Source organism: Schistocerca americana, chromosome 10 (genome assembly GCF_021461395.2).
Source record: "Schistocerca americana isolate TAMUIC-IGC-003095 chromosome 10, iqSchAmer2.1, whole genome shotgun sequence".
Taxonomy (NCBI): domain Eukaryota; kingdom Metazoa; phylum Arthropoda; class Insecta; order Orthoptera; family Acrididae; genus Schistocerca; species Schistocerca americana.
The window spans coordinates 168,699,063-168,724,401 of record NC_060128.1 but is presented as its reverse complement, the minus strand read 5'-3'; the positions used below and the strand labels follow the sequence as shown (position 1 = coordinate 168,724,401).

The 25,339-nt window shown below is 40.7% G+C and overlaps 1 protein-coding gene across 1 annotated transcript in view; it reads left to right on the top strand.

The window, feature by feature from the left end:
• Positions 1-24,901, top strand: part of LOC124552347 (synaptic vesicle glycoprotein 2A-like) — a 79,328-nt gene extending 54,427 nt beyond the window's left edge. The window contains exons 4-7 of the mRNA XM_047126616.1: positions 223-385; positions 15,786-15,907; positions 22,544-23,046; positions 24,881-24,901. Coding sequence (XP_046982572.1) covers positions 223-385; positions 15,786-15,907; positions 22,544-23,046; positions 24,881-24,901 — 809 coding nt within the window. The remainder of the gene's footprint in view (positions 1-222; positions 386-15,785; positions 15,908-22,543; positions 23,047-24,880) is intronic.
• Positions 24,902-25,339: the final 438 nt, after the last annotated feature.

Genomic DNA, 25,339 nt, shown 5'->3' with positions numbered 1-25,339 from the left:
TTCTGCATGTGACTCCCAACGACTTGTTGGGAGTCCATCCCATGCCGAGTTGCTGCACTGCACCAGTAGGAGATCTGACACGATATTAGGAGGTACCCGACGACTTCTGTGCCCACAGTGTATAGTTGTTCTGCTGCTATCTGATATGACATCACAGTGTCAAGGTCTCTGAACTGAGCGGCTAGTACATGTTTCGGCATTAACATGGTGTTCCATCCTCAGGCATGATCGTGAGCTCGCACCTGTGGGGCTTCGTGGCGGACACGCGCGGCCGGCGGCAGGTGCTGCTGGTGACGCTCGCCCTCAACTTCGTGTGCTCTGTGGCGGCCGCCCTCATGCCCACGCTGCCCCTCCTCATATTCTTCAGGTTCCTCAACGGCGTCTGGTGAGTCCATCGCAGCCAACGGCGTCGCATGATGAAGTATTCGGTACTAAGATCGACGAATACATTGATTTATTCAACACAACCACGGTCTGTCGCTAAAATAATTAATGTAGAGTGATGAAGTTTTGGGAATATTTTTCTCTATGTAATATAGTGAAGTAATTAGTATTGCTAGATCAGCCGACCAGCGTGGCCGAGCGGTTCTAGGCGCTTCAGTCTAGAACGACGCGACCACTACGGTCGCAGGTTCGAATCCTGCCTCTGGCATGGATGTGTGTGATGTCCTTAGGTTAGTTAGGTATAAGTAGTTCTGATGACCGCAGATGTTGTCCAATAGTGCTCAGAGCCATTTGAACCAGTATTGCTAGATCACAGGTCAATGTGAGCGCGAGGTAAGCCATTGCAAATGTGAAATGCTGGTACATTAACAACCGGTGTAACCGGCTGAATGTTAAACGCAAGCCTGAAAACGTGCATGCATTGTGTGGAAAAGATGCCGAATGTCAGTTTGTGAAATAGAGTTCCATGCCTGTTGCACGTGGTCCGCCGCGCTGGATTAGCCGAGCGGTCTAGGGCGCTGAAGTCATGGACTGTGTGGCTGGTCCCGGCGGTGGTTCGAGTCCTCCCTCGGGGATGAGTGTGTGTGTTTGTACTTAGGATAATTTAGGTTAAGTAGTGTGTAAGCTTAGGGACTGATGACCTTAACAGTTAAGTCCCATAAGATTTCACACACATTTGAACATTTTTTTTTCTTTTTTGCACTTCGTCCGTCTGTATAGGGACAGCTAATGCTGAATGGGGCTGACTTTGGAGTTTATGTCCAGTGATGTCCCATACATGCTCGGTTGGAGACAGAACTGGTGATCGAGCAGGCCACGACACTATGTCGACGATCTGTAGAGCATGTTGGGTTACAACAGCGGTAATTGGACGAGTGTTATCCTGTTGGAAAACATCCCCTAGAACCTTGTTCATGACTGGCAGTTTAACAAGTCGAATCACCAGAATGGGGTACTAATTTCAAGTCAGCGTGCGTGAGATAACGGCGAGAGTGCTCCTGCTGCCTTACAAAATCGCACATCAGACTATGACTCCAGGTGTAGGTCCAGTGTGTTAAGCACGCAGGCAGGTGGGTTGCAGGCCCTCAACTACTCTGTCTGATCAACACACGCTCATGACTGGCATCGAGGCAGAACCAGTTTTCATTAGAAAAACACCACCCCTCCACTCTGCCCGCCAGCGTGCTCTCGCTTGACACCAGTGAAATAGCAAACGGCGGAGGCTCGGGACCAGCGGAAATTACGCGACAGGCCGTCTGGCTCAGACCTGTCCCTGAAGTAACCGATTTGTGACAGTGTTACTGACGTACCAACTGCTGCTCAAATTGCTGCTGCAGATGCAGCACGATGCGCCAGAGCGATATGCTGAACACGATTTTCTTTCCTCTAGGAAGCTGGTCTTCTTGCAACCGTGACCACTCCTCAGCAATCATGTACAGTAGCCACATTTCTGCAAAGACTTTCTGCAGTGTCGTAGAAGGTACGTCAACTTTCCGTAGCCCCATTACACGACCTTGTCCAAACTCAGTGACGTCTTGATGATGGAGTCTTTGCTACCTTAAAGGCATGTTTTGTTAATAACTCACCGAGTCGAATTCAAAGGTAACTAACGCTAACGACCGGTACAACGTGTGTTTAAGGAGAACCTGATTTGCACCCTCGTGGTGGCGCTACTGGGGCCACTCTTATGCGACTGGCGCGATATCTTATAACATTAACTGCTTACGTAGCTTGTGCTATCTATTACTAAATTTGGTTTACTACGCGCAATGTTACAACAGAACAAATAGTCCTGTCACGGGAAAAGCCACGTGTAACACTCATACTGCTCGTTATTTAAGTTCTGAAACTATTTTGTTAACCAATTATGGTACATAGAAGCAGAGCAATGTTACCCTCTGAAAGAAATTTTGTTGCTTTGACCATGATGTGCCTAAAGGAGGTTGCCTATCGGACGTGAAAACCAGAATTACGTAATTATACAACATGTAACAGATAATATTTTGCCTATTTAAACTTGTAACCTCCCCACAATGATTTGAAAGAAAGAAACACGACAATATTTAATTATGAATGCTAATGGACATTGCGCTATGCGTAACCTGCCCACAATGAAATGTACTGACAATGGCAACAAAATGTGAAATTCGCAATCTGACTCAAATACAAATTCTTCACAAAATTTAAAGTCCGTTCAGTGACAAGAAAATACAATTAAACCGAAATATCGGTCTTTGGCCCTGTGTAAAACAATCAGAATTAAAGTCTTACCTCAGAATAAATGGATGTCACACATCTGCTCTTGTTGTTGCGCACCGCTTGGAGGAACTGCATTGCAAATAATAATATTCTCCTTTTTTTTTGTGATTCTAGTGGAATTTTTCTTCAAAAGAAGTGGAATGAAATGGGAAGTGCAACGAAATCTTGAGTTCAATAAAAAATTAAATTTTTGAGAAAATGCTTTTGAAATAAAAAATTATTATTGGGGGACTTGTTGGAGAATAATTACAGTAAATAAAATTTTTCATTATCTAATGATTATATTAATTAACAGTATACCTTATTCCTCATCTTGACCAGTGTTGCCGACCGCCTACATCACACAACCGCACTGGGCTGCTACTACTGACCGACCGCTCTGTATGACGACTACAGACTGAGTACTGCTCTCAACTAGACAGAGCTACAGACTCGCAACGACTGACAGACTGCTACTGACTGAGAACCGCTCGCAACACTCGCGCGGTCAATCGCATACTCTCTGGTCACAGATGCTACAATGCCTCGCCATCGCTGCTATGTTACATACGAGTTTCATAACCCTCCACTGGGGGGGCAAAAATTTGGCAGCGATGGTGAGTCATTTGGACTTGCCAAGCGCGGCAAAATTTTTCTTTAATTAACAAAATTCTACAACTTACAGAGTATTTAAATGTTGTGCACACGCACTAAGTACAAAATATATCAGACAAAGACAAAATGTGAGTACAAAACATAGTAGCAAATCAGAAAAATGTATATACAAATTATTTGACAGATAATGTGCACAGGCACTGAAAAAATTCTTTAGCATATTCATAACAAATAAACAGACTGGCAAAAAATATTATGTTGACAAGTGACATAAGTGTACTCGCATTGGAGTTCAGCGAATCGAAAAATGTATAACCTATGAACATAAATGATGTTACCAAAAAATTTTTTTTTTTTTTTATGTGACAAGAATCAGGATAGGAAAGGGAAGGATTGCATCATGGTTGTAGCACTTTAGATTGCACACAGCTGCTCTGAAAGTCCATATCTTTCCACAGAAGTACAACACCAAGTGACACAACTTGAAGATCTTTTCCCATCAGAATTTATCAGTGTAGCAAAGACACTGAACTGTCGTAGTAATGTTCCATGTTTTCATTTTGGCAGTACATTAGGTACACCAAACAGTGGGACCATAATAACGTCTTCATTGCTCACGGTGGTGGACAGCATGTCGTGTCAACACCACACTCTTACAAGGCACACCAACGTAGAATTAGTGCAAAACCAAAGATAGTGCTCCATGATCACTAGGATAAACAGGACAAATGGACATTGCAGTAATTCAGGGTAGTTAGCTTATGAGGAGAAGGACATTATGTCACATAATATTGACAATTACAGACTTAATTAGTAGTTTGTGGCATTCATAGCCCAGTTATTGAACATTTCTGTACCAAGTATGTAGTATTACAGAAAAATGTTCATTAATTGTTGTACATAGAATCAGTAGCCTTCTTTTCCTGGTTACAAAGCATTATGAAATAATCGCATTCTTTTCAGTTACAGAGTATAATCAAGAATCATTAACCTTCTCCTAATTACAGTTAATTAATCATTTGTCATTCCAATAATCATTAGCCTTTGCCTAATTACAGTTAATTAATCATTTGTCGTTAATTAATCATTTGTCTAATTACAGTTAATTAATCATTTGTCTAATTACAGTTAATTAATCATTTGTATAATTACAGTTAATTAATCATTTGTCGTTAATTAATCATTTGTCTAATTACAGTTAATTAATCATTTGTCGTTAATTAATCATTTGTCTAATTACAGTTAATTAATTAATCATTTGTCATTTCAGTATAGTAAGAATTATTAGCCTTAATTAATTACAAAGCATTATTAAAAAGTACCATAGTTAATTAATTATGTGTCATTCCAATCTATTAAGAATCATTAGTCTTTTCCTAATTACAAAGCATTATGAAACAGTCACATTCATTTCCAACAACAAAGTATGGCATCGTTAATTAATCATTTGAAATTCCAATATATTAAGAATTATTAGCCTTCTCCTAATTACAAAGCATTATTAAACAGTCACATTCATTTCAAATTACAAAGTATCAACATTGGAAACAAGAGCTAATCAATGGCATAATTAATAACAATTCGTGGAGTGACATTAATTATTGGCACTCAGTGGCCAGCAAGTATTGAATAAAATCATCATTCAGTATTATTCAGATTATTACGAAGTCATTATTAAAAATCAGTTAATTACAGTCAAATCATTAATAATCATGGGCATTACAAGTACTCATTACAATAAACAGTGGCAGTTATTAGCTAGTGACAAAGCATCATTTTGAATATAGTCTCATTAAGAGGTCATTACTCAAGTGACATGCTATTCATAGTTGATCAGTATTATTCAGAATTATCATAAACTAGTGACATTATGTGGGACTGGTAATACATGTTTTTTGTTAGCAATGCATTGCGTTGGGATCGATAATTAATTGCTGAGGCATAACACTATTGGCTTTTGACCTATTGCAGCAAATGAGGATAGGTAACGTCATTCGTCATGAGTCAGCTGTAGCAAGATTATGTAACAAGGCAGTACATGTGATCACATTTATAAACGATAGACACAAATGGGTAAAAATATAAAAATGCAAGTACTAGAACAGGTATAATAAGTAACAGGTTTAGTAAGTATCATGAAAAAAAACTTCTCCTGGAAAAAATACAAAAACGGATTATTGACCTGAAAGAAGAAACGCACACTATGCTGAAAAGTAGTGAACTTCGAATTAACAGGCAGTGAAGTGTGTATAAAAATGTGTTCCATAGCTGTCCTTTCCAAAACTTTCAGTCATCCTACTATGCAATGTAACACCTGCTGTCAAAGCAAACTGCAACAAATACTTAAATAACTACATAGCATAAATACATAACTTCAACATTATCCTCATCTGTAAAGAAAAACTTCATTATCCATATCATCATAACTTCACCATTATCATCACCTGTAAAGAAAAACTTCATTATTCATAATACCATTTCCTTCATCATTATTCATCAGTATTCACTATCATCTGCAAAAAATCACTTCATTACTCATTACATAACTATTCCTTATCTCTAGCATATTTCATCACTAAAACTAAGATGTGTAGTTCTCTCTGACAGCCTGCATCAATCACCTTGTATTCTGAAAGAAAAAATTAGTTAAGACTGCTATTCTTCGATGAGTATAGTATATTCTTGTTAATGCCTGTTAATCCTGATCCATTTACTCTTCCTCATAAAGTTATTGCATCTTCTTTCGTTTATTCCGTATGTGAAATTCCCATTTCTGTTGAATTTATTTCTTACACGCATCATTTCTTTCTGAAATTGATGAACAGAGATTAATGTCTTGCATTTAAATCATATACCCACTAAATAATGACTGGTTTATGGTGACACAATTAACCATACAGCATAACATGACAGAAAACGTAATATGTTAAAGACGTTGACAGTGTTCAGATGCAAAAATGTACACAGAATAATACAATGCAGTAGCAAAAAAAAATGTTAAACATTCACGATGTTGAGATGTCATAAGGCAAAAAAAAAAATGTCAAAGTCGACTGGTGTGTGTTATATCTTAACTATTTCATAGTGCATACAAACAAAACTGGAGTACAGTCATATACACAAAAAAAAGTGGAAAATGTGCACGGTCTGATGTGTAACGACAAGAAAAGCGACCTGCTAACCTTACCTTGCCGGGCACTTGCCAAGAAAAAATACGATAATCATCAATAAGTAGTCACATAAATATAATTGCTGAAATAGTCGTAAATGTGTAAATTCATCTGGAAAAAATATGCACGGTCTGATGTGTAACGACAAGAAGAGCGACCTGCTAACCTTACCTTGCCGGGCACTTGCCAAGAAAAAATACGATAATCATCAGTAATTAGCCAGGTAATTGCATTAGTAAATGGCATCATAGTGTGTTGAATCATACAGTGGTTTCACTCAATAAACGGTTTAATGTTTGAGATATGGTGATTGCCTTTCGATTTTCTGGTTCTCAAAGTTTCGACGTGTACAACATTGGGGTGAGGGATGCTGCGAATCCGATATGGACCTGCGTATAGAAGTTCAAATTTACTGCACTTACCTTTTAATTTGCTGGATAAATAGTGTGTACGCACTAATATTTTCTGTCCAACGTGAAAGTCTCGGCGTTTACAAACCTGTTTTTGCTGTCTTCTCCGGCGCTCTGCGGCACGTTTGATGTTCTTCAGCGCAATGTCAATTATTTCGTGGTGTCGTAGGCGACGACTTTTGGGAAATTCTATTAATTCTTTAATTTTGTTCGGTGGTTCAACGTTTCTCAGTATAACAGTCGGAGATAGCATAGTGGATTCATTTGGAATGGAATTAATTACATCTTGGAATGACAGTATGTGTGTATCCCAATCAATATGTCTTTTGTGGCAGTATATTCGGCACAGCTTACCAATTTCTTTCATTAATCTTTCACAGGGGTTCGAAGAAGCGTGATACTTGGATATATAGATCGGAGAAATGTTTCTGGCTCGTAACATGCGTGTCCATACGCTACTACGAAATTGAGATCCATTGTCAGAAATTACTTTCATTACATGCCCTACATGAGATAGAAAATGTTTTACAAATGCTTTCGAAACAGTTTTAGCAGTAGCTTTGCGTAACGGAGTGAAAGTAACAAATTTTGAAGTGAGCTCAACAGCGACAAATATGTAGCAAAAACCTCTGTTAGTTCTGGGAATCGGACCAAAAATATCTACTGCGGCCATGTGTCTTAATTTAACAGGTATAATGGGATATAAAGGAGGAATATGTGAAGTGGTGTCTGATTTAGCTTTCTGGCAAATTTTACAAGACGCTAAAACTCGTCGTATACGTTTCTCCATGTTGGCAAAATAACAGTTCTGTGTCAGTATAAGAAAACATTTTCGTGCTCCGTAATGTGCGTAAATTAGATGAGTGTACCAAATTAATTTGTTAACCAGTTCGTCAGGAATGCATAATAACTAAATGTTGCTGTCAGGGTGAGAGCGGCGAAACAGAATGTCATTGCGTACAGTGTAGTGGTTCCTAATCGTAACATTATTCTTATCTTCCCAAAGGTGTCTAATTTCTTTCCACACATTGTCTTTATTTTGTTCTCGTGCTATGTCCTGTAATGATGATGAAATAAAGTTTTCAAATGCAACTTGCTGAATGTACATGACACTGAAATTTGTTTTGCAGAAGTTGGTTGCTACGTCTTGCTGATTGTTGCCGAGAGAACGCGATAGTGCGTCTGCTATAACATTTTGTGTACCGGGAATGTGAACAATCGTAAAATTAAATTCTTGCAAATAAAGTTTCCATCTGCTTAATCTATCGTGAGTAAATTTAGCTGAAAGCAAAAATTGTATTGCTCTGTGGTCTGTGTAAACGGTGGTATGTCTGCCATAAAGAAAGTGCCGAAATCTCGTGAAAGCCCATACAACACATAATGTTTCAAGTTCTGTAACAGAATAATTTCGCTCAGCAGGTGACAAAATGCGGCTTGCAAATGCGATGTTTTTAATAACTGTTGAACCATCTTCTTCTATTTCCTGGAAAATATGTACGCCTAAAGCGGTGTTGGAACTGTCGGTGGCAATGGAAAAATTTCTGGTAAGATCTGGGTGCGATAAAAGTGGAGCATTCAACAAAGCATGTTTCAAATAACATTCTCGTGAACAAAATTCTGCGTGTCAAAAGTAATGTTTGCGTTACTGTAATATGCAATCTGTGCTGTATCTGGTTAAAATCTATCGTACGTGTTATTATTTACGGGAGAATGTTGTGGCATATCCACTATATGAACTGTTCTGTTATTTCTTACTGACGTGTTACGCTATGGATGACACCTATTGTCTGTTTCATTCATGATTATTTGTTGTTGCTGATGTTGTTGCTGCTCATAAGATCGACTGTTATTAAATGTACGCTGAAAATTGTGCTCGTTATTTTTACGTCTGTCAAGATAGTAATTTCTATACGGCGTATTGCTATGCGAGTTGAAATAGTGTGTTGTCTGTACGTAGTTATTTCTTTGCTGCCGTGCGTTACTATTTGTTGGAGCTGGGACTATACGTGCACGCGGCGAAACATTAAAGTTTGGTTGACCTTGTAGACTGCATTGTTGGTTACGTATGCTAAGCGGCTGACTTTCATGCTATTGTGGTGGAAAACGTCTATTGTTACCAAAAAATGCGTTTGCTATTAATTTTACACATACTGATGATTACGATTTTATCTGTTATTAAAATTACGGCGGTAGTTGTCATTACGGGAGTGCCTACTGATAACTGTCACATTCGGTAAAAGTTTGTCATATCTGGTTTTCATTACATATTCTTAATCCTACGTAGAGCAATAGTTAAAGAGCAGTTTTGATAGATATAAAGGATAGTAGAAGAGAAGGCAGCAGTGCAGAAAACTAAAGATGAAACAGCACTACTACAGCTCGGGGCCCTATGCTCGCTACGGCACATATTCATTAAAGCGTAATGAATCCCCTGAGGTCTATTACGCACTGCAAATAAATTTTAGCTTTTGCGTTGCAAGCAATAGCGGTAAAATTCCCAAAGTAAATAGTTGTATCCATGTTAATTCAAGTTTCCTTATTACGGGCAATGCTGATGAAAATACAAAAATAAATTGTCGCATCTGGTTCAAAGCTAGCTTTTGCATTACAGGTAATAGCGGTGAATGTACAAAGATAAATTGTCGTATACAGCTCAAAGCGTGTACCTGTACGCTGTCATTATTAAATTCCTTAGATTTTCTTACAAATGCAAATTGCTTATAATCAACATTCTCGTCACTGACTTTGAGAACACGTTCAGGTTTGTGTGAAAGTCTGTTTGTCTGTGTCATTTCGGATTTCAAGTTGCATAGCTTTTCAGATTTTAAGTCGCGTGGCTTTTCGGATTTTAAGTCGCGTAGTTGCTGTAAATTGCTCACATTATACACGCTGCGCGACTCTGATAAATGCTCGCAACGTGGCGGATTCTGTGACGTATTGGTGACTGAAATAATTGTTAATTCTGTTACTTTAATACTTTCGTCACTCTGGTTGTCGTGTCGTGCAAATTTCTCGTCATCTTCCATATTCGGAGTGTGTGAAACTTCCACTGACTCTAAATTAATTTCGTCGCGAATCTGTACTTCGTTTTTAGGACATTCTTCAGTGACTGCATTAATTTCATGTATCTGTGTTGCATTTGAATTATCTAAGCCTTGTGCAACAGTGCCAACTTCTTCATTACTGTTATTAGCACAAGCCTTAGTATCCGCATGTAATTGTTCTTTACTGTCCTGACATTGAACGGTAACAGCTGTAATCTCTTCCCTAACTTGTTTGTTCTGTTCATTAACATTATCGTGTTTTTCTCTCGGCTGTTTAATACTTTCAGAAAATTGTTTGTTCCGTTCTCTAAATTGTTTGTTTTCTTCTTCCAGTCGTTTGTTCTGCTCATCAAGTTTTTTATTAAGTTGTTTATACTGCTCACTAAGTTTGTCTAGTTTTTCGTTCTTTTGTTTGTTATCTTCCCTAAGTTGTTTGAAATTTTCGTCATTTTTGTTCTTAGATTGTAGCATTATTGTCATAAATTGTTCCAAAGTAACATTACCTACTTTATTCTCACTACTGTTTGATGGTGTATCTACAATTGTCGCGTTTTGTGTGACCATTTGGTCATTCTGTAATTTACAAAAACGTTTATCAGTCGGATGTACATTGTCAGACACTGTTCCGGAATTAAATAAATCCGTCCTACTTTGAGTATCCTGATCATTTTCTTTAGACAAATTTGCCTGTACGTTACTTGAATTTTCCAAATCGGGTGTGTTAAGCTCTGCAGCGCTCATTACAATAGAGCGTTCTGCGTCATCAATTGTCGTCAAGTTAACAGACGAGACAATTGAGTTCGTTTGTTCATCATTAAGGTGAAAGTCATCATTAGTGGTTGGAATGCACTGATTGTTAGTGAACGCAGGATTGTCATCATTACACTGCGTGTCGCATGTCCTATCGGCAAAGTTGTTTGGGTCGGTAATTTCATTCATAATACCTCGCGATACACTATTCACAGTCTTTCGCGGCATTTTTACAATAGTCAAAATTTTTCACAAAACAAATAAACACAATGCAAAAGCAACACACCAATACAACAGAGCAACAAATTGCCGTTGACCTGTAGAAAGAAAGTCACAATATTATTAAAAGCGTTGCGCTAAATCCTAATTATATCTAAGCAAATAAGAGCAGATATCTGACTGTCGCTCAAAAGACTCTCAACGAAATACGATCCTGGCAGGGTCGCCAAGTGTAACCTCCCCACAATGATTTGAAAGAAAGAAACACGACAATATTTAATTATGAATGCTAATGGACATTGCGCTATGCGTAACCTGCCCACAATGAAATGTACTGACAATGGCAACAAAATGTGAAATTCGCAATCTGACTCAAATACAAATTCTTCACAAAATTTAAAGTCCGTTCAGTGACAAGAAAATACAATTAAACCGAAATATCGGTCTTTGGCCCTGTGTAAAACAATCAGAATTAAAGTCTTACCTCAGAATAAATGGATGTCACACATCTGCTCTTGTTGTTGCGCACCGCTTGGAGGAACTGCATTGCAAATAATAATATTCTCCTTTTTTTTGTGATTCTAGTGGAATTTTTCTTCAAAAGAAGTGGAATGAAATGGGAAGTGCAACGAAATCTTGAGTTCAATAAAAAATTAAATTTTTGAGAAAATGCTTTTGAAATAAAAAATTATTATTGGGGGACTTGTTGGAGAATAATTACAGTAAATAAAATTTTTCATTATCTAATGATTATATTAATTAACAGTATACCTTATTCCTCATCTTGACCAGTGTTGCCGACCGCCTACATCACACAACCGCACTGGGCTGCTACTACTGACCGACCGCTCTGCATGACGACTACAGACTGAGTACTGCTCTCAACTAGACAGAGCTACAGACTCGCAACGACTGACAGACTGCTACTGACTGAGAACCGCTCGCAACACTCGCGCGGTCAATCGCATACTCTCTGGTCACAGATGCTACAATGCCTCGCCATCGCTGCTATGTTACATACGTGTTTCAAACTGTTCAAATGATAAAGGAAAACGGTCGCCAGCCTAATTAGGCATAAGAATGTTTAACATTCCTGTTCAAAAAATAGATTTAAGTACCTTAAATGGATAGACACAGTCTATACTTTCCCACACGAGAGTGCAAAGAACCCAGTCACAAGAATATGTTAACGTTAAAGAGAGTGCTGACAGTTATAGCAGAACAAACCTGTTTGCATGAGCACAACATATAATGACACACCCTTCTGCCAAACAGTTTCAATAACATTATCATTAAAGTTTTCTATAGAATTATAAAATTGGGCATAAATTTAGTCTCTCTTTACCAATTACTTTTCTAGCTGACTTGAAAATTAAATAGAGTTCACTAGGAAATAATTTCTCACAGTTCCCTGGAGAAAAGAAGTTACTATCTTTATAGGTAAAGCTCTTTCTGTTAATAACTTTCTATCAGTGAGCACAAAAGGCAGAATGTGGATCCTGTTAAACTGGCAATATATTCTTTAACACACATAGGGACCAATAATTTAGCAAATGTGAATATATAACTTTCAACAGTGATAGTTTTTAACTTTTACTGCACTGCGACACAAACTGACTTAATTACAAGACAATGACTCACCTTTTTGAATTTTTCAACAGGCTGCACTGCGATCTTTACTATGCAAAACGCTATGAGCCACAGTTATGAAAACACTTACTTTTGAAACTAACAGCAAATTGTTTTAATATCACTTTTCACTATTTCATTACTTTAAAATGAATTATTCACTTTATGCTTTTTGAAAGCTTACAAACATTGAAATAAGCAGTTTCAATTGCAAAAATATCTTCAGCAGACATCATTTAATATCTCACACACTTTTGCAACATTAACTTTAAATTTAATTACTTTGTTCTTACTATATCAAAGGGGCATTATTTAGTTAACAACTGAGCTTTAAGATTTTCGCAACATGGACACTAGGTAAGCAAATTTAGCATGGAAACGATCCTAAGTGGTTATGTGACTGGGGATAACTCAAGGTAAGATTTCAGAGTATAGTTGTTGGTTTTCCTTATTATTTGTAACAAATAAAACATCCACATAAACTGATCCTTCACGTTACATTTCTACAACTCCTTATTTCCGTTGCAGTGATTACGCAATGTGGTGGCGAGTACGTCCTGGCAGGTGGATCAGCAGTTGATAATGATAAAGTTCTATCACTTCCTGGTGGCGATGACAGATACCAGCTCCAAAACAGAGCTAGCTATTAATCCATCCATGCGAGGCGTTGGCACATTGGGAAACGGCACACAAAGCCTCTCCGGCACCAGTACAATCCACTGTTGTTACATGTGCTATTGGCGGTTCAGTAGCTCGTGTCCGACTTACTCGTTGTCCCACCTCTTCCTTCATGCCAACCACATTTTGCGCGCGCTGCAAGATTCCGTTCCGAGGGGAACCACAACACCTTTTATGCATATAAAGACCTAAGAACCCCAAGTGAAGATCAGCAATTACAAATGGTTCAAATGGCTCTGAGCACTATGGGACTTAACATCTGATGTCATCAGTCCCCTAGAACTTAGAACTACTTAAAACTAACAAAGATATCACACACATCCATGCCCGAGGCAGGATTCGAACCTGCGACAGTAGCGGTCGCGCGGTTCCAGACTGAAGCGCCTAGAACCGCTCGGCAACACCGGCCGGCCAGCAATTACTTAACAGCAACCAAACATATTAAATAAAACGGAACAATTGCACATATTGACATTTCTACAAAAAATTATTCACCTAAATTCCAAATATATTCAGGAAGTCTTGTCTCCGACCAAATGAGACAAAGTGTTTAACTAATAAAGAGAATACATTGCACAGCATTTTATCAGGTCATCAAAGTTTTTACAAAGAAAGAAGTAAGCACTCTTATGATATCGATACAGTCAAATAATATTTACAACAATTTAACTACAGAATGCTAAGTAAAACAAAAAGGCGAAATAAATTAATAGATCACTAGAGCTCTGGTGTTACAATCTGAACAGACATCATTCCGATGTAGAAATATGTCACACGGTTTCTTCTTGGCGCTGCAAGTTTTTTTGCATCGGTGTAGTTCGTAAGCTGTCCAAGTGCACGAGAGCCCGAAACACAACAAGATGATTCACCAGAATGTCTAAGGGATCCAAAGCCAAGTTGTCCTGTAACGCAGTAATCCAGTACGCACCAGAGTCCACATGCGATGACAGATTACCTCGATGAGTCAGGCGGTGCCACTAGCCATTTGATGATCAGTTGTGCCGTTACACGGCTTTTTTTTCTCTCTTTCTTTGTTGTTATTTCAATTCCTCACGAAGGGGTGGGCTGGCGGCATATGAAAACGCAAACGCTGCACAAATTTAAAAGATTTCTCAAATACATACAAATGATTCTAAATCCCCGTGGTGTGTGTGGCATATAGCATGCGTATGTGTGATTGTCTAACACTGTCTCTGTACTGGAAACGTCACACACGCAAATGATCAAAACGACCCTGCTACTGACAACCTAAACCCAGGGAGTTCAATAAAACGAAGTATCGTGTTGTGGCTTTACTTCAGTTTAGCAAATCAAACCAATTATTTCTACCAGGATGCTGCTAAAATGAATCACAGTTTGTATGCTGTAAATGATTTCTCCTCAAAATTACTTCATTGATTTACTTCAAAGTTCTTTGCCGATTTACTTCAATTTTCTATATTCAGATGAAACTGTGAACAGAATTAATGAAAAATTAAATACCTAACAAACGAAAAATATCGTGGTAAATTGATTGTAATTTCTATTGCGAAAATAAATTACAGGGGCAATACCAGTCTCGGACATAGTACTGTGAGACGCCACTAGATCGCGGGACGAGCGAAAGATTGAGAATTTCACAGAAACATGATTGAAGACTCTTATTTATTGATTACTTGCCGTTGTTACACATTCCACATACGCTAAAATATATGTTAGCCGCGTTTCACAGTGATTTTAATTATTAAAATCTACAGTGCCACACAAATGCTAAGACGGGTCTTGGATACAGTACCAACAACAGTCACTAGATGGCGGGCCGATCAAAAGATCGAGCAGAACACGACATTTCCCGAACTGTGAAGTAAATGGTTCAAACAGTTCGGGTCATGCTCGAACACAGCCCTACTTGAAACATTGAAAACTGAACTCAAACAATAGGAGATGAATTTTCCAAAAGTACAATGAAATAAGTTGATAAATCGGTATGTCTTTTTTAAATAATTAGACATTTTTCACCTGTGATGACTAAATATGTATTTAAATTGAACGAAATATTAAAAAAATACATAAAATATTTATTCATTAAGCACATGTACATATTTTTAGAGTCAAAATATGTCTTGCAGAAATTTTAGCGACTGATATGATAAAAGTATGTATTTTACCGTCAGATTTTAGCTACATTTTGCATTATAGGAATGTTTCATAGTTTGCAGTTTAAAACTAATAAATGCATATTGTATGACGTAATTGTTATCAGAAATCAATTTTTTTAAATTTTTGAATATTTCCAAAAGTCAGAACCAGAAACCTATAACGTGATTTTTATGAATGGTGCAGGTGAAGACACGTTCATTCGTCACATTCTGTGGACACCCCGCGATCAAATTGCCCTTCGATTTAAAGCGACTGCAGTTTTCCATACGCCTTGCATTCGCTATGAGTATGAAATATGCACACGGCCAATCATTTTGTGTGTCAGATATTAAAACCCTGAGCGAAGCTGGACACTGCAGCTAGTTTAAAATAAAATTATCATCGTCGCTGAAGGTGAGCGTTATACACACTTTCATCTGGGTGTTTCTGTTTCTGTGTTTCATCTTCAGGATCTGTGGGCCCTCTGCCGTGACGTACGCCTACCTGGGGGAGTTCCACTCGGACAAGACGCGCACCCAGGCCATCGTCTACGTCTGCATCTTCCTCTCCATGGCGCTCCTCGTGGAACCAGGTGAGTTGCAGGTTCTGTCTAATGATAGGCCGCGTTACGATTCATTACTCCAGAGGAAAACACGAAGTAAGTCACTATCAAAACGTGTTGTATAAACACTACATTTTCACACAACACCGATGGAGGGCATCAATATTAATTGATTCACTCATTTTAACGATGTTCATTATGCTCACAGGCCAGTTCCGAGAAAATTTTTTAAATCGTAACTGTTGGTCTCAGGCAGCTTAACTTAGTGGGCCCAAGTTGCGAGGAGCGTAGGCAACTTTGAAGATTAATGCAACACATTTTTTTCTCGGTCAGTGTCGGTTGAAAAAACGCTAAATTTGTTCTGAGACTTCGTGGAATGTTCCTGCTTCCCGTATAGTTCCATGAAGTTCCAGTAGGTGGTGGAGCTATACATAGCCTTCAAAATGGCGTCCGTAACGGAGGTGCGTTCCAGGCAGAGAGCAATAAGTGAGTTTCTTTCGGCGGAAAACCAGAACATCGCAGATATTCATAGGCGCATGCTGGATGTCGACGGGGACCTGGCAGTGAACAAAAGCACGGTGAGTCGTTAGCCAAGGCGTCTGTCATCACCACTACAACGTCGCACAAACCTGTCCGATCTACCGTGTGCCAGCCAGCCGCACATAGCTTTGACTGCTGTAATGCTGGAACGTGCGGACACTCTCACTCATGGTGATAGACGGATCACAATCAGACACCTCGCTGCTCAACGGGACGTCTCTGCTGGTAGTGCTGGCACACTCGTCCACAAATTGGGGAACTCAAAAGTTTGCGCATGGACTCGCGACTTCCGACTTCAATTTCTCAGTCCAATGAGAGATGCACTCCGCAATACATGGTCGATGGGAATGTTACGGCTCCAATATCGACCAGTGGAGTAGCACCATGCAGGTATACAGGCGCGCACATACAGGTGGCATAAGGCCGTCGTACTGAACGGAGATTATGTGAAAAATAGGGTTTGTTGTCAAAAGAGTGGGGAATAAAATGGTTTGTTGGAATCCTGAATAAAGCCAACTGCTCCCAGAAAAAATGTGTGGCGCAACTTGTTGAACGCCCCTCGACAATACCTAAGCAGTCTGTTCCAGACACAGGTGTGTAGTGAAGCAAGTCTTCTGGTCCCATTTGTATATCATAAAAGTTTTTTTTCGGATTAAGCTGATACAACAGCTCCATCTTTAGCTGTAATATACAACCGCTCCCTTGATAAAATATGGGCTCCTACAGACTGATTAACGTGCACTGCTGTCGTCAGTTCCTGGTGCAGGATTTGATGTCCCAGTATGGCTATGGAGATGACTCTCAAGCCATGGGCAGCCCTGTTGTCATGGATACTGTGCACTCATAATATCTCTTTATGTTTCAGCACTTGTTCCATTTTGCCCGGGTTACGATTCTGTAGCTGTGGACAATCCCCTTACTGCGGATCACCATGTGCTCCTAGCGCCTCTTCCTGATTCATAACCTGTTATTCCAGGTTTGGCCTTGGCAGTGAATTCGCAGCTATCGTCAGCACTGTTGCTATGGATCACTGTGCACTTCTTGCACCTCTCGATAATCCAGGACATAAAAAATGACTTCATTCTGGAAATAGTCCTTTAGCCTTTCGCTAAGCTATTTCTGCACGATAACTTTCCTTCCAGGAGCGTTAGTCCTCGAAGGGTATGCACGAAAACTTATGTGAAGTTCCAAAAATAGGAGGGATGCGTTGGAGGAAGTAAAGCTGTGAAGGGCTTCCATGAGCCTACGTCTACATGCATACGGTTCAAACCGCTGTGAAGCACATAACAGAGGGAACTTTCATGTATAGAGTGTGAGAAGAATGTTTAAATGCATCTGTGCATGCTGCAATATAATTTAATCCTTTCCTCACAATCCCTATGAGGGCTTTACATATGGGGTTGTAGCATACTCCTAGATTCACAATTTAAAGCTTGTTCTGAAATTTTATAAATCTTATTTACGCCAGTGACTGTAACACTTTCTTTATTTCCCGACTGCAATTTCGGCCTTAGGCCATTATCAAGTGAATATGTTATGGCTATTAGGCCATCTCAACCTAAAACGAGCTGACATAACATCTTCACTTGATAATGGCCTAAGGCCGATATTGCAATCGTGAAATAAAGAAAGTGTTATAGTCACTGGCGTAAATATTATGTTTTTTATAAAATTCTACATGACTGTGGATCCCAGGTACAAAAAGTTATTTACTTGTTCTGGAGCTCTGAAAGTAAGCTTTCTCAGGATAGTTCATGTCTATCTTAAAGTGTCTGCCACTCTAGTTTTTTCGCTGTCCGTAACACTCCCCTATGTGCCAAATAAACCTGTCGCCATTCATGCTGCCCTTCTCTATAACCGTTCAATATCCTCGTACTGATACTATACTCCTGAGCAATATCTACAATAGGTCGGTCGAGTTGTTCGTAAGCAGTCTCCTTTGTAGACCGATTATATTTCCCTAATATTCTACCACTAAACCCAAGTCTACAACCTGCTTTACCCGCTACTTAGCCTATGCTATGGTTTCATTTCAAATCCTTCCCAGATGTTACACCATCGTAATTGTACATGTTGACCAGTTCCAGCTGTGATTCGTTGAAACTATAGAGAGAGAATGCTAAATCTTTTTAAACTTTTGAAGTGCACAGTTTTACATTTCTGAACATTTTAGGCAAGTTGCCATTCTTTGCATCACTTTGAAATCTTATTTCGATCCGATTGTATTCTTGTGCAGCTTTTCTCAGACATTACCTCACTATAAATAACGGCGCTATCTACCAAAAGTCTGAATTTGCTATTAATGATACCTACCAGTTCATTAACATAGAACATGAACAGTAATGCTTGCAACGCACTAGCCTGGCACACACACAGAGTTACTTCTACATCTGTCAGTGGCTGGATACCTCCATCACTATAGGATTTCCCTCTGAGAGGTGGAAATTTAGGTCAAAGTCCTGGTCGAGTGCACGGTTTTAAGCTAGCGCTAAGTTTCAACTTCCAGGCTATGTGTTCCAGTCTTGGATTGTGGGGCTATTCCACAGCCATGAGCAACCTAGCTGCTGTGAATCCCTGTATACTCATGGCGTCGCTTCCTGATCCAGGACGTAGCGTTGTAGGATTGGCTTGGAAGTTGTGAAACAACTCAGTTCACTTAAGAAAGCCAAGTCTCCCAGTCCAGATGGTATACCTACAAGGTTCCTCTCAGAGTGTGCAGAAACAATAGTGCCTTTCTTAGCCATCATATACAACCACTCACTTGACGAAAGGTCTGTTCCTAAAGACTGGAAAGTAGAACAGGTCACACGAATATTCAAGAAGGGGAAATAGGAGTAACCCTTTGAATTGCAGACCCGTATCACTGACCTCAATTTGCAGTAGGATTTTGGAGCATATACTGTACTCGAACATTATGAATCACCTTGAAAAAAATGACTTATTGATACATAACCAGCAGGGACTCAAAAAACTTTTTAGTGCAACATAGCTTTATTTCCATGAAGTAATGAGTGCTGTCGACAAGGGACCTCAGATCGATTCCATAATCCTAGATTTCCAGAAGGCTTTTGATACCGTTCCTCACAAGCTACTATTAATCAAATTGCGTACATATGGAGTATCGTCTCAGTTGTGTGGATTCGTGATTTCCTCTCAGAGAGGTCACAGTTTGTAGTGATGGACGGTAAAACATCGAGTAGAACAGAAGTAATGTCTGGCGTTCCGCAAGGTAGTGTCATAGGCCCTCTGCTACTCCTGATTTATATAAATGATCTAGGTGATAATCTGAGCAGCCCCCTTAACTTGTTTGCACATGACGCTGTAATTTACCGCCTAGTAAAATTATCAGACGATCAATTCCAATTTCAAGATGATCTAGAGAGAATTTCTGTATGGTGCGAAAAGTGGCAATTAGCACTAAACAAAGAAAAGTTCGAGGTCATCCACATGGGTACTAAAAGAAATCCGATACATTTTGGGTGTACGATAAATTGCACAAACCTAAGGGCTGTGAATTCGACTAAATGCGTAGGAATTACAATTAGGAGCAGCTTATATTGTAAAGACCACATAGATAATATTGTGGGGAGGGCGAAACAAAGACTGCGCTTTGTTGGCAGTCCCATTAAAGAGGCAGCCTACATTACAGTTGTCCTTCCTCTGCTGGAATATTGCTGCGCGGTATGGGATCCTTACCATGTAGGATTGACAGAGGACATCTAAACAGTGCAAAGAAGGGCAGCTCGTTTCGTGTTATCGCGCAATAGGCGTGAGAGTGTCACTTATATGATACGCGAGTTGGGGTGGCTGTCACTGAAACAAAGGCGGTCTTCTTGGCGGTGAGATCTATTTACGAAGTTTCAATCACCAACTTTCTCTTCCGATTGCGTAAATATTTTGTTGACACCCACGTACGTAGGGAGAAATGATCATCATAATTAAGTAAGAGAAATCAGAGCTTTAACGGAAAGATTTAGGTTTTCCTTTTTCCCACGCGCCATTCGAGAGTGGAATGGTACAGAAGTAGTATGAAAATGGTTCGATGAACCCTCTGCCAGGCACTTAAGTGTGAATCGCAGAGTAACCATGTAGATGTAGATGATTCTGCACAGGTGGGCAGCTGTTCACGGTTTGGACTCAAGATCCAGGAATTAATGTTGTAGAACTGGATTTGGCGGTGATTCCATAGCCGTGTGTAACCTCACAGCCATACGGCACTTCATGTTGATGATTTCTCTTGCAATACGGGAACCTGCTGTTCGAAAACATTTCCAACTTACAGCTGGACATAGTCAGCTACACCCCACGATGGTTCTACTGTGCCCCTACCTCAAGTAAGCCACCAAAGACTGACGGAGACATCTTCCATTCCACAATATCGCAGATGATGGGAGAGATGCCATAAGTGCATGGTGATCCACAGTAGTGGGGCTGCCTTCATAAAGTGGAAGCGGCGCCAAGTCAATCACATCAAAATTATCCGGACACCCCCAAAAACATGTTTTTTTATTATTAGATGCATTGCGCTGCCACCTACTGCCAGGTACTCCATATCAGCTGCCTCAGTAGTCATTAGACATCGTGACAGAGCAGAATGGTGCGCTCCACGGAACTCACGGACTTGGAACGTGATCAGGTGATTGGGTGTCACTTGTGTCATACGTCTGTACGCGAGATTTCCACACTCCTAAACATCCCTAGGTCCACTGTTTCCGATGTAATAGTGAAGTGGAAAAGTGAAGGGACACGTACAGCACAAAAGCGTACAGGCCGACCTCGTCTGTTGACTAACAGAGACTTCCGACAGTTGAAGAGGGTCGTAATGTGTAATATGCAGACATCTATCCAGACCATCACACACGAATTCCAAACTGTATCAGGGTCCACTGCAAGTACTATGACATTTAGGCAGGAGGTAAGAAAACTTGGATTTCATGGTCGAGCAGCTGCTCATAAGCCACACATAGCAGTAAGTGTCAAACGACGCCTAGGTTGGTGGAAGGATCGTGAACATAGGATGATTGAACAGTGGAAAAACGTTGTGTGGAGTGACGAATCACGATACACAATGTGGTGATCCGATGGCAGGGTGTGGTTATTGTGAATGCCCAGTGAACGTCATCTGCCAACACGTGTAGTGCCAACAGTAAAATTCGGAGTTGGTGGTGTTATGGTGTGGTCGTGTTTTTCATGGAGGGGGCTGCACCCCTTGTTGTTTTGCGTGGCACTATCACAGCAGAAGCCTACATTGATGCTTTAAGCACCTTCTTGCTTCCCACTGGCGACTGCATCTTTAACACCATCAAACACCCGTTCATAATTCACGGCCTGTGGCACTGGTTACATGACAATAACATCCCTGTAATGGACTGGCCTGCACAGAATCCTGACCTGAATCCTGTAGAAAACCTTTGGGATGTTTTGGAACGCCGACTTTGTGCCAGACCTCACCAACCGACATCGATACCTGTCCTCAGTGCAGCACTGCATGAAGAATGGGCTGCCATTCCCCAAGAAACCTTCAGCACCCGATTGAACATATGCCTGCGAGAGTGAAAGCTGTCATCAAGGCTAAGGGTGGGCCAACACCATATTGAATTCCAGCGTTAAAACTGCAACTCCCAGTACCAATTTATGATCCAGTACTTGGCGTTTCAGGACTGGCTTGGGTGTTGATTCTGCAGGACATAGGATCGTCAACTACTGTGAGTCACCATCTGCTTCTGGGTCTCTTCCTGATCCAGAGTTCAGTGTTTCAGGACTGGTTTGGTGTATCTGGAACTCTTGGCACCTCTTACTGATCCAGAATTTGACGTTTCAGAACTGGCTTGTGCAGTGATTCTGCAGAACGGCAGCCCAACTTCTGTGAATTACTGTCTGCTCATGGGGCTTCTTCCCGGTATATCGAGATTGCATTGATTGGTAATCACACATCTCCTGGCACCTTTTCTCAGTCCAGGGCTTGACATTTCAGGACTGGCTTGGAGGGTTATTCTGCACAACATGGACGTCTCAACTGCCATGAATCACCCTCACACCTGAGGGCTGTTTCTGATCCAGGACTGGCTTCATGAGCGTATCTGTGGCTCATGTCTCCACTTACTAATCAAAGACTTGACTTTTCAGGACTGGCCTGGATGGTGATTCAGCAGAACATGGACAGCCCAGCTGCTGTGAATCACTATCTACTCTTCTGGTCTCTTTCTGATCCAAGGCTATTTCATCATTGGCTTGGTCTCTGTATCTCCAGCTCCTGGCACCTGTACCTGATACACTGTGTGCTCATGTCACCTCTTCCTGGTCCAGAGCTGAGTGTTGAAGGATTGGCTTGGTCAGTGTGTTTGCAAATCCCAGAACCTCTTCCTGATCCAGTACTCGACGTTTCAGGACTGGCCTGGGCGGTGATTCCTCAGCCCTGGGCTGCCCCGCTGCCGTGGATCACGATGCGGTCCTGGAGGGTTTTCCTGATCCTGGGCGCTGTTCCCAGCGCCGCCACCTTCCTGGGGCTGTGGCTGCTGCTGCCGGAAAGCCCCAAGTTCCTGCTCGCTGTCGGCAGGCACGACGAAGCGCTCGACGTCCTGCGCGAGATGTTCGCCACCAACAGCGGCCTCCCACCGGAGAAGTACCCAGTGAGCCAAACTAAAAGCACCTTCCTTGCTTCAGTATTACTTGGCGTCCTTAGGAGCCAAGCGTTTCAACACGGGTCTGCACTTTCTAGACACCTAACTGTTGCACAGCTTGTTTCTCAGGATTCCATACCTCAAATGGAAAAATTATAGCATCGTTGTTTTCCGTATGTCTGCCTGCCTGTCTGCCCGCCTGTCGTCTGTCTGCCCAACTGTTCAGAATCCTTTTTCTCAGGCAATCAGGTTGAAATTTATGGTCACGCGGGATTAGCCGAGCGGTCTCAGGCGTTGTAGTCCTGGACTGTGCGACTGGTCCCGGCGGAGGTTCGAGTTCTCCCTCGGGCATTGAAGCATCCCCAACTCTCTTGTGGTTCTCTTTTTAGGTACTCCACGTCGACGTCTGCTCGTAGATACGTATCGTCGGTAGGTTTTCCGGCTTTACTTGCCGACGTGACAGCGACGACTCTCCGATGAGGTGCGGGCCTTGTGTTTTGCTATTACTGCGAGTCTTGTAAATATCGCTTTTATTTAATAATTTGTCCGGCTAAAACTCTCCCCTTTCATGATTAAGACAGCCTGCGCCACTTGTCGGCGGGAGTGGGGGTGTCAAAGAGTCACAAAAGTTCATATTAAGCAGTCCGTAAAACAGTAAACGTTCATTTCAGTTAGAGTGCTAGTTAATCCCTACGCTTTCCGCTAGATGGCGCTGACTTACTGCTGAATAGCTTTGGTTCCGAAAACCTTCACTGATTAGTACTAGGTAAACGAAATAAGTACAACACACTTGTATTTCACTTTCACTCTGTATTCAAGGATTAAGATGGTGATGGCTGATGGTCTATTTAAAAGGTCCCTAGCCTGGAGGAATCTAAATAGTCCGCAAATGCCGATATGCATGTGCTCTAAGTCTAGATCCGCAACTAACGGCACACGGCACTTTCAAAAGTCCACGCGTTAATATCTGAATACCGATACCTCTGAATTCACTCACATCCAGCAGATAATTAGAGTCTCTGCCGTCTCTATGTCCGTAAAGTTCCAATTTAGCTTTAAAGTCCTAAAATCCCCTTAATACTCCGTTGCTACCAACAGTCAGAGATCATACACTGCATCACTTTTAATCTCCGTAACATTCTAACAGTTTATCGTGAATCTTAACACAATAAAGTCCAATCTAATTATTGTCTCCTGACTGACACGGGTTCCCCGCCCTTTAACGAAACAATCAAGGAAAAAAAGGCCGCAATAATGACTATCAGGCCTTTTTATCGGTTTTTCATCACAAGACCTTAACATCACTGCCTTCTCCATGACGGAGCTTCCGTGGATTAAACTACTTGCTGATATACTATAATTTTGATCTGCAATTACCGAACTCTGTCCTTAGGGTAATTTCGGTTAAGTAGTGTGTAAGCTTAGGGACTAATGACCTCAGCAGTTAAGTCCCATAAGATTTCACACAGATTTTATTTATGCCACATACTAAGGTCTACGGTTCCTAGGTGGGGTAAAAAATTTATACTTCCAAGTCAATCCAGTCAACAGATACGGCCATTTATGTCGCATATTTTGATATTCGCAAATACATTCATTGAAACGTTCAGCTAGAGTCATGAAATTTGGAAAGATGCAAGGTTTCACTGTATAAGTACAGGAAAAACTTCTAAAATTGTTAAATTGTAATTATAAGCATATAAAATTTCTACTCTTTTGAGATCCAAGTCGTAAGCCGGACGCTTTCGATGAACTACGAGCGATTAGCAAAGTATCCGGAAAAAAGTGTAAAGTAATGAATTTTATGTTAACCTTATGTTATGCGTATTTATTTGTTGTACAGGGTGACCCAAAGGTTCGATAACAAAATGGTTCAAATGGCTCTGAGCACTATGGGACTTAACATCTGAGGTCATCAGTCCCCTAGAACTTAGAACTACTTACACCGAACTAACCTAACGACATCACACACATCCATGCCCGAGGCAGGATTCGAACCTGCGACCGTAGCGGTCGCGCGGTTCCAGACTGAAGCGTTTAAAACCGCTCGGCCACACCAGCCGGCTGGTTCGATAACATTTGAAAAGGCATTAATTCACGTAATAACGCTGGTAGAGAGACAAAACTTGACAATCATTTCTGAAATGACGTTGGGTTTTAATTATACCGAAAAACGAGTGCAAAAGCTGGCCAACAGATGGCGCTGGACAGCAACATGACAATGACGCAGCATGAGAATAGTGCATAGAGTGAGCTGCAATGAGAGGGGGAATTGAGAGGCGGCAGCAATCGCGGCATGTTC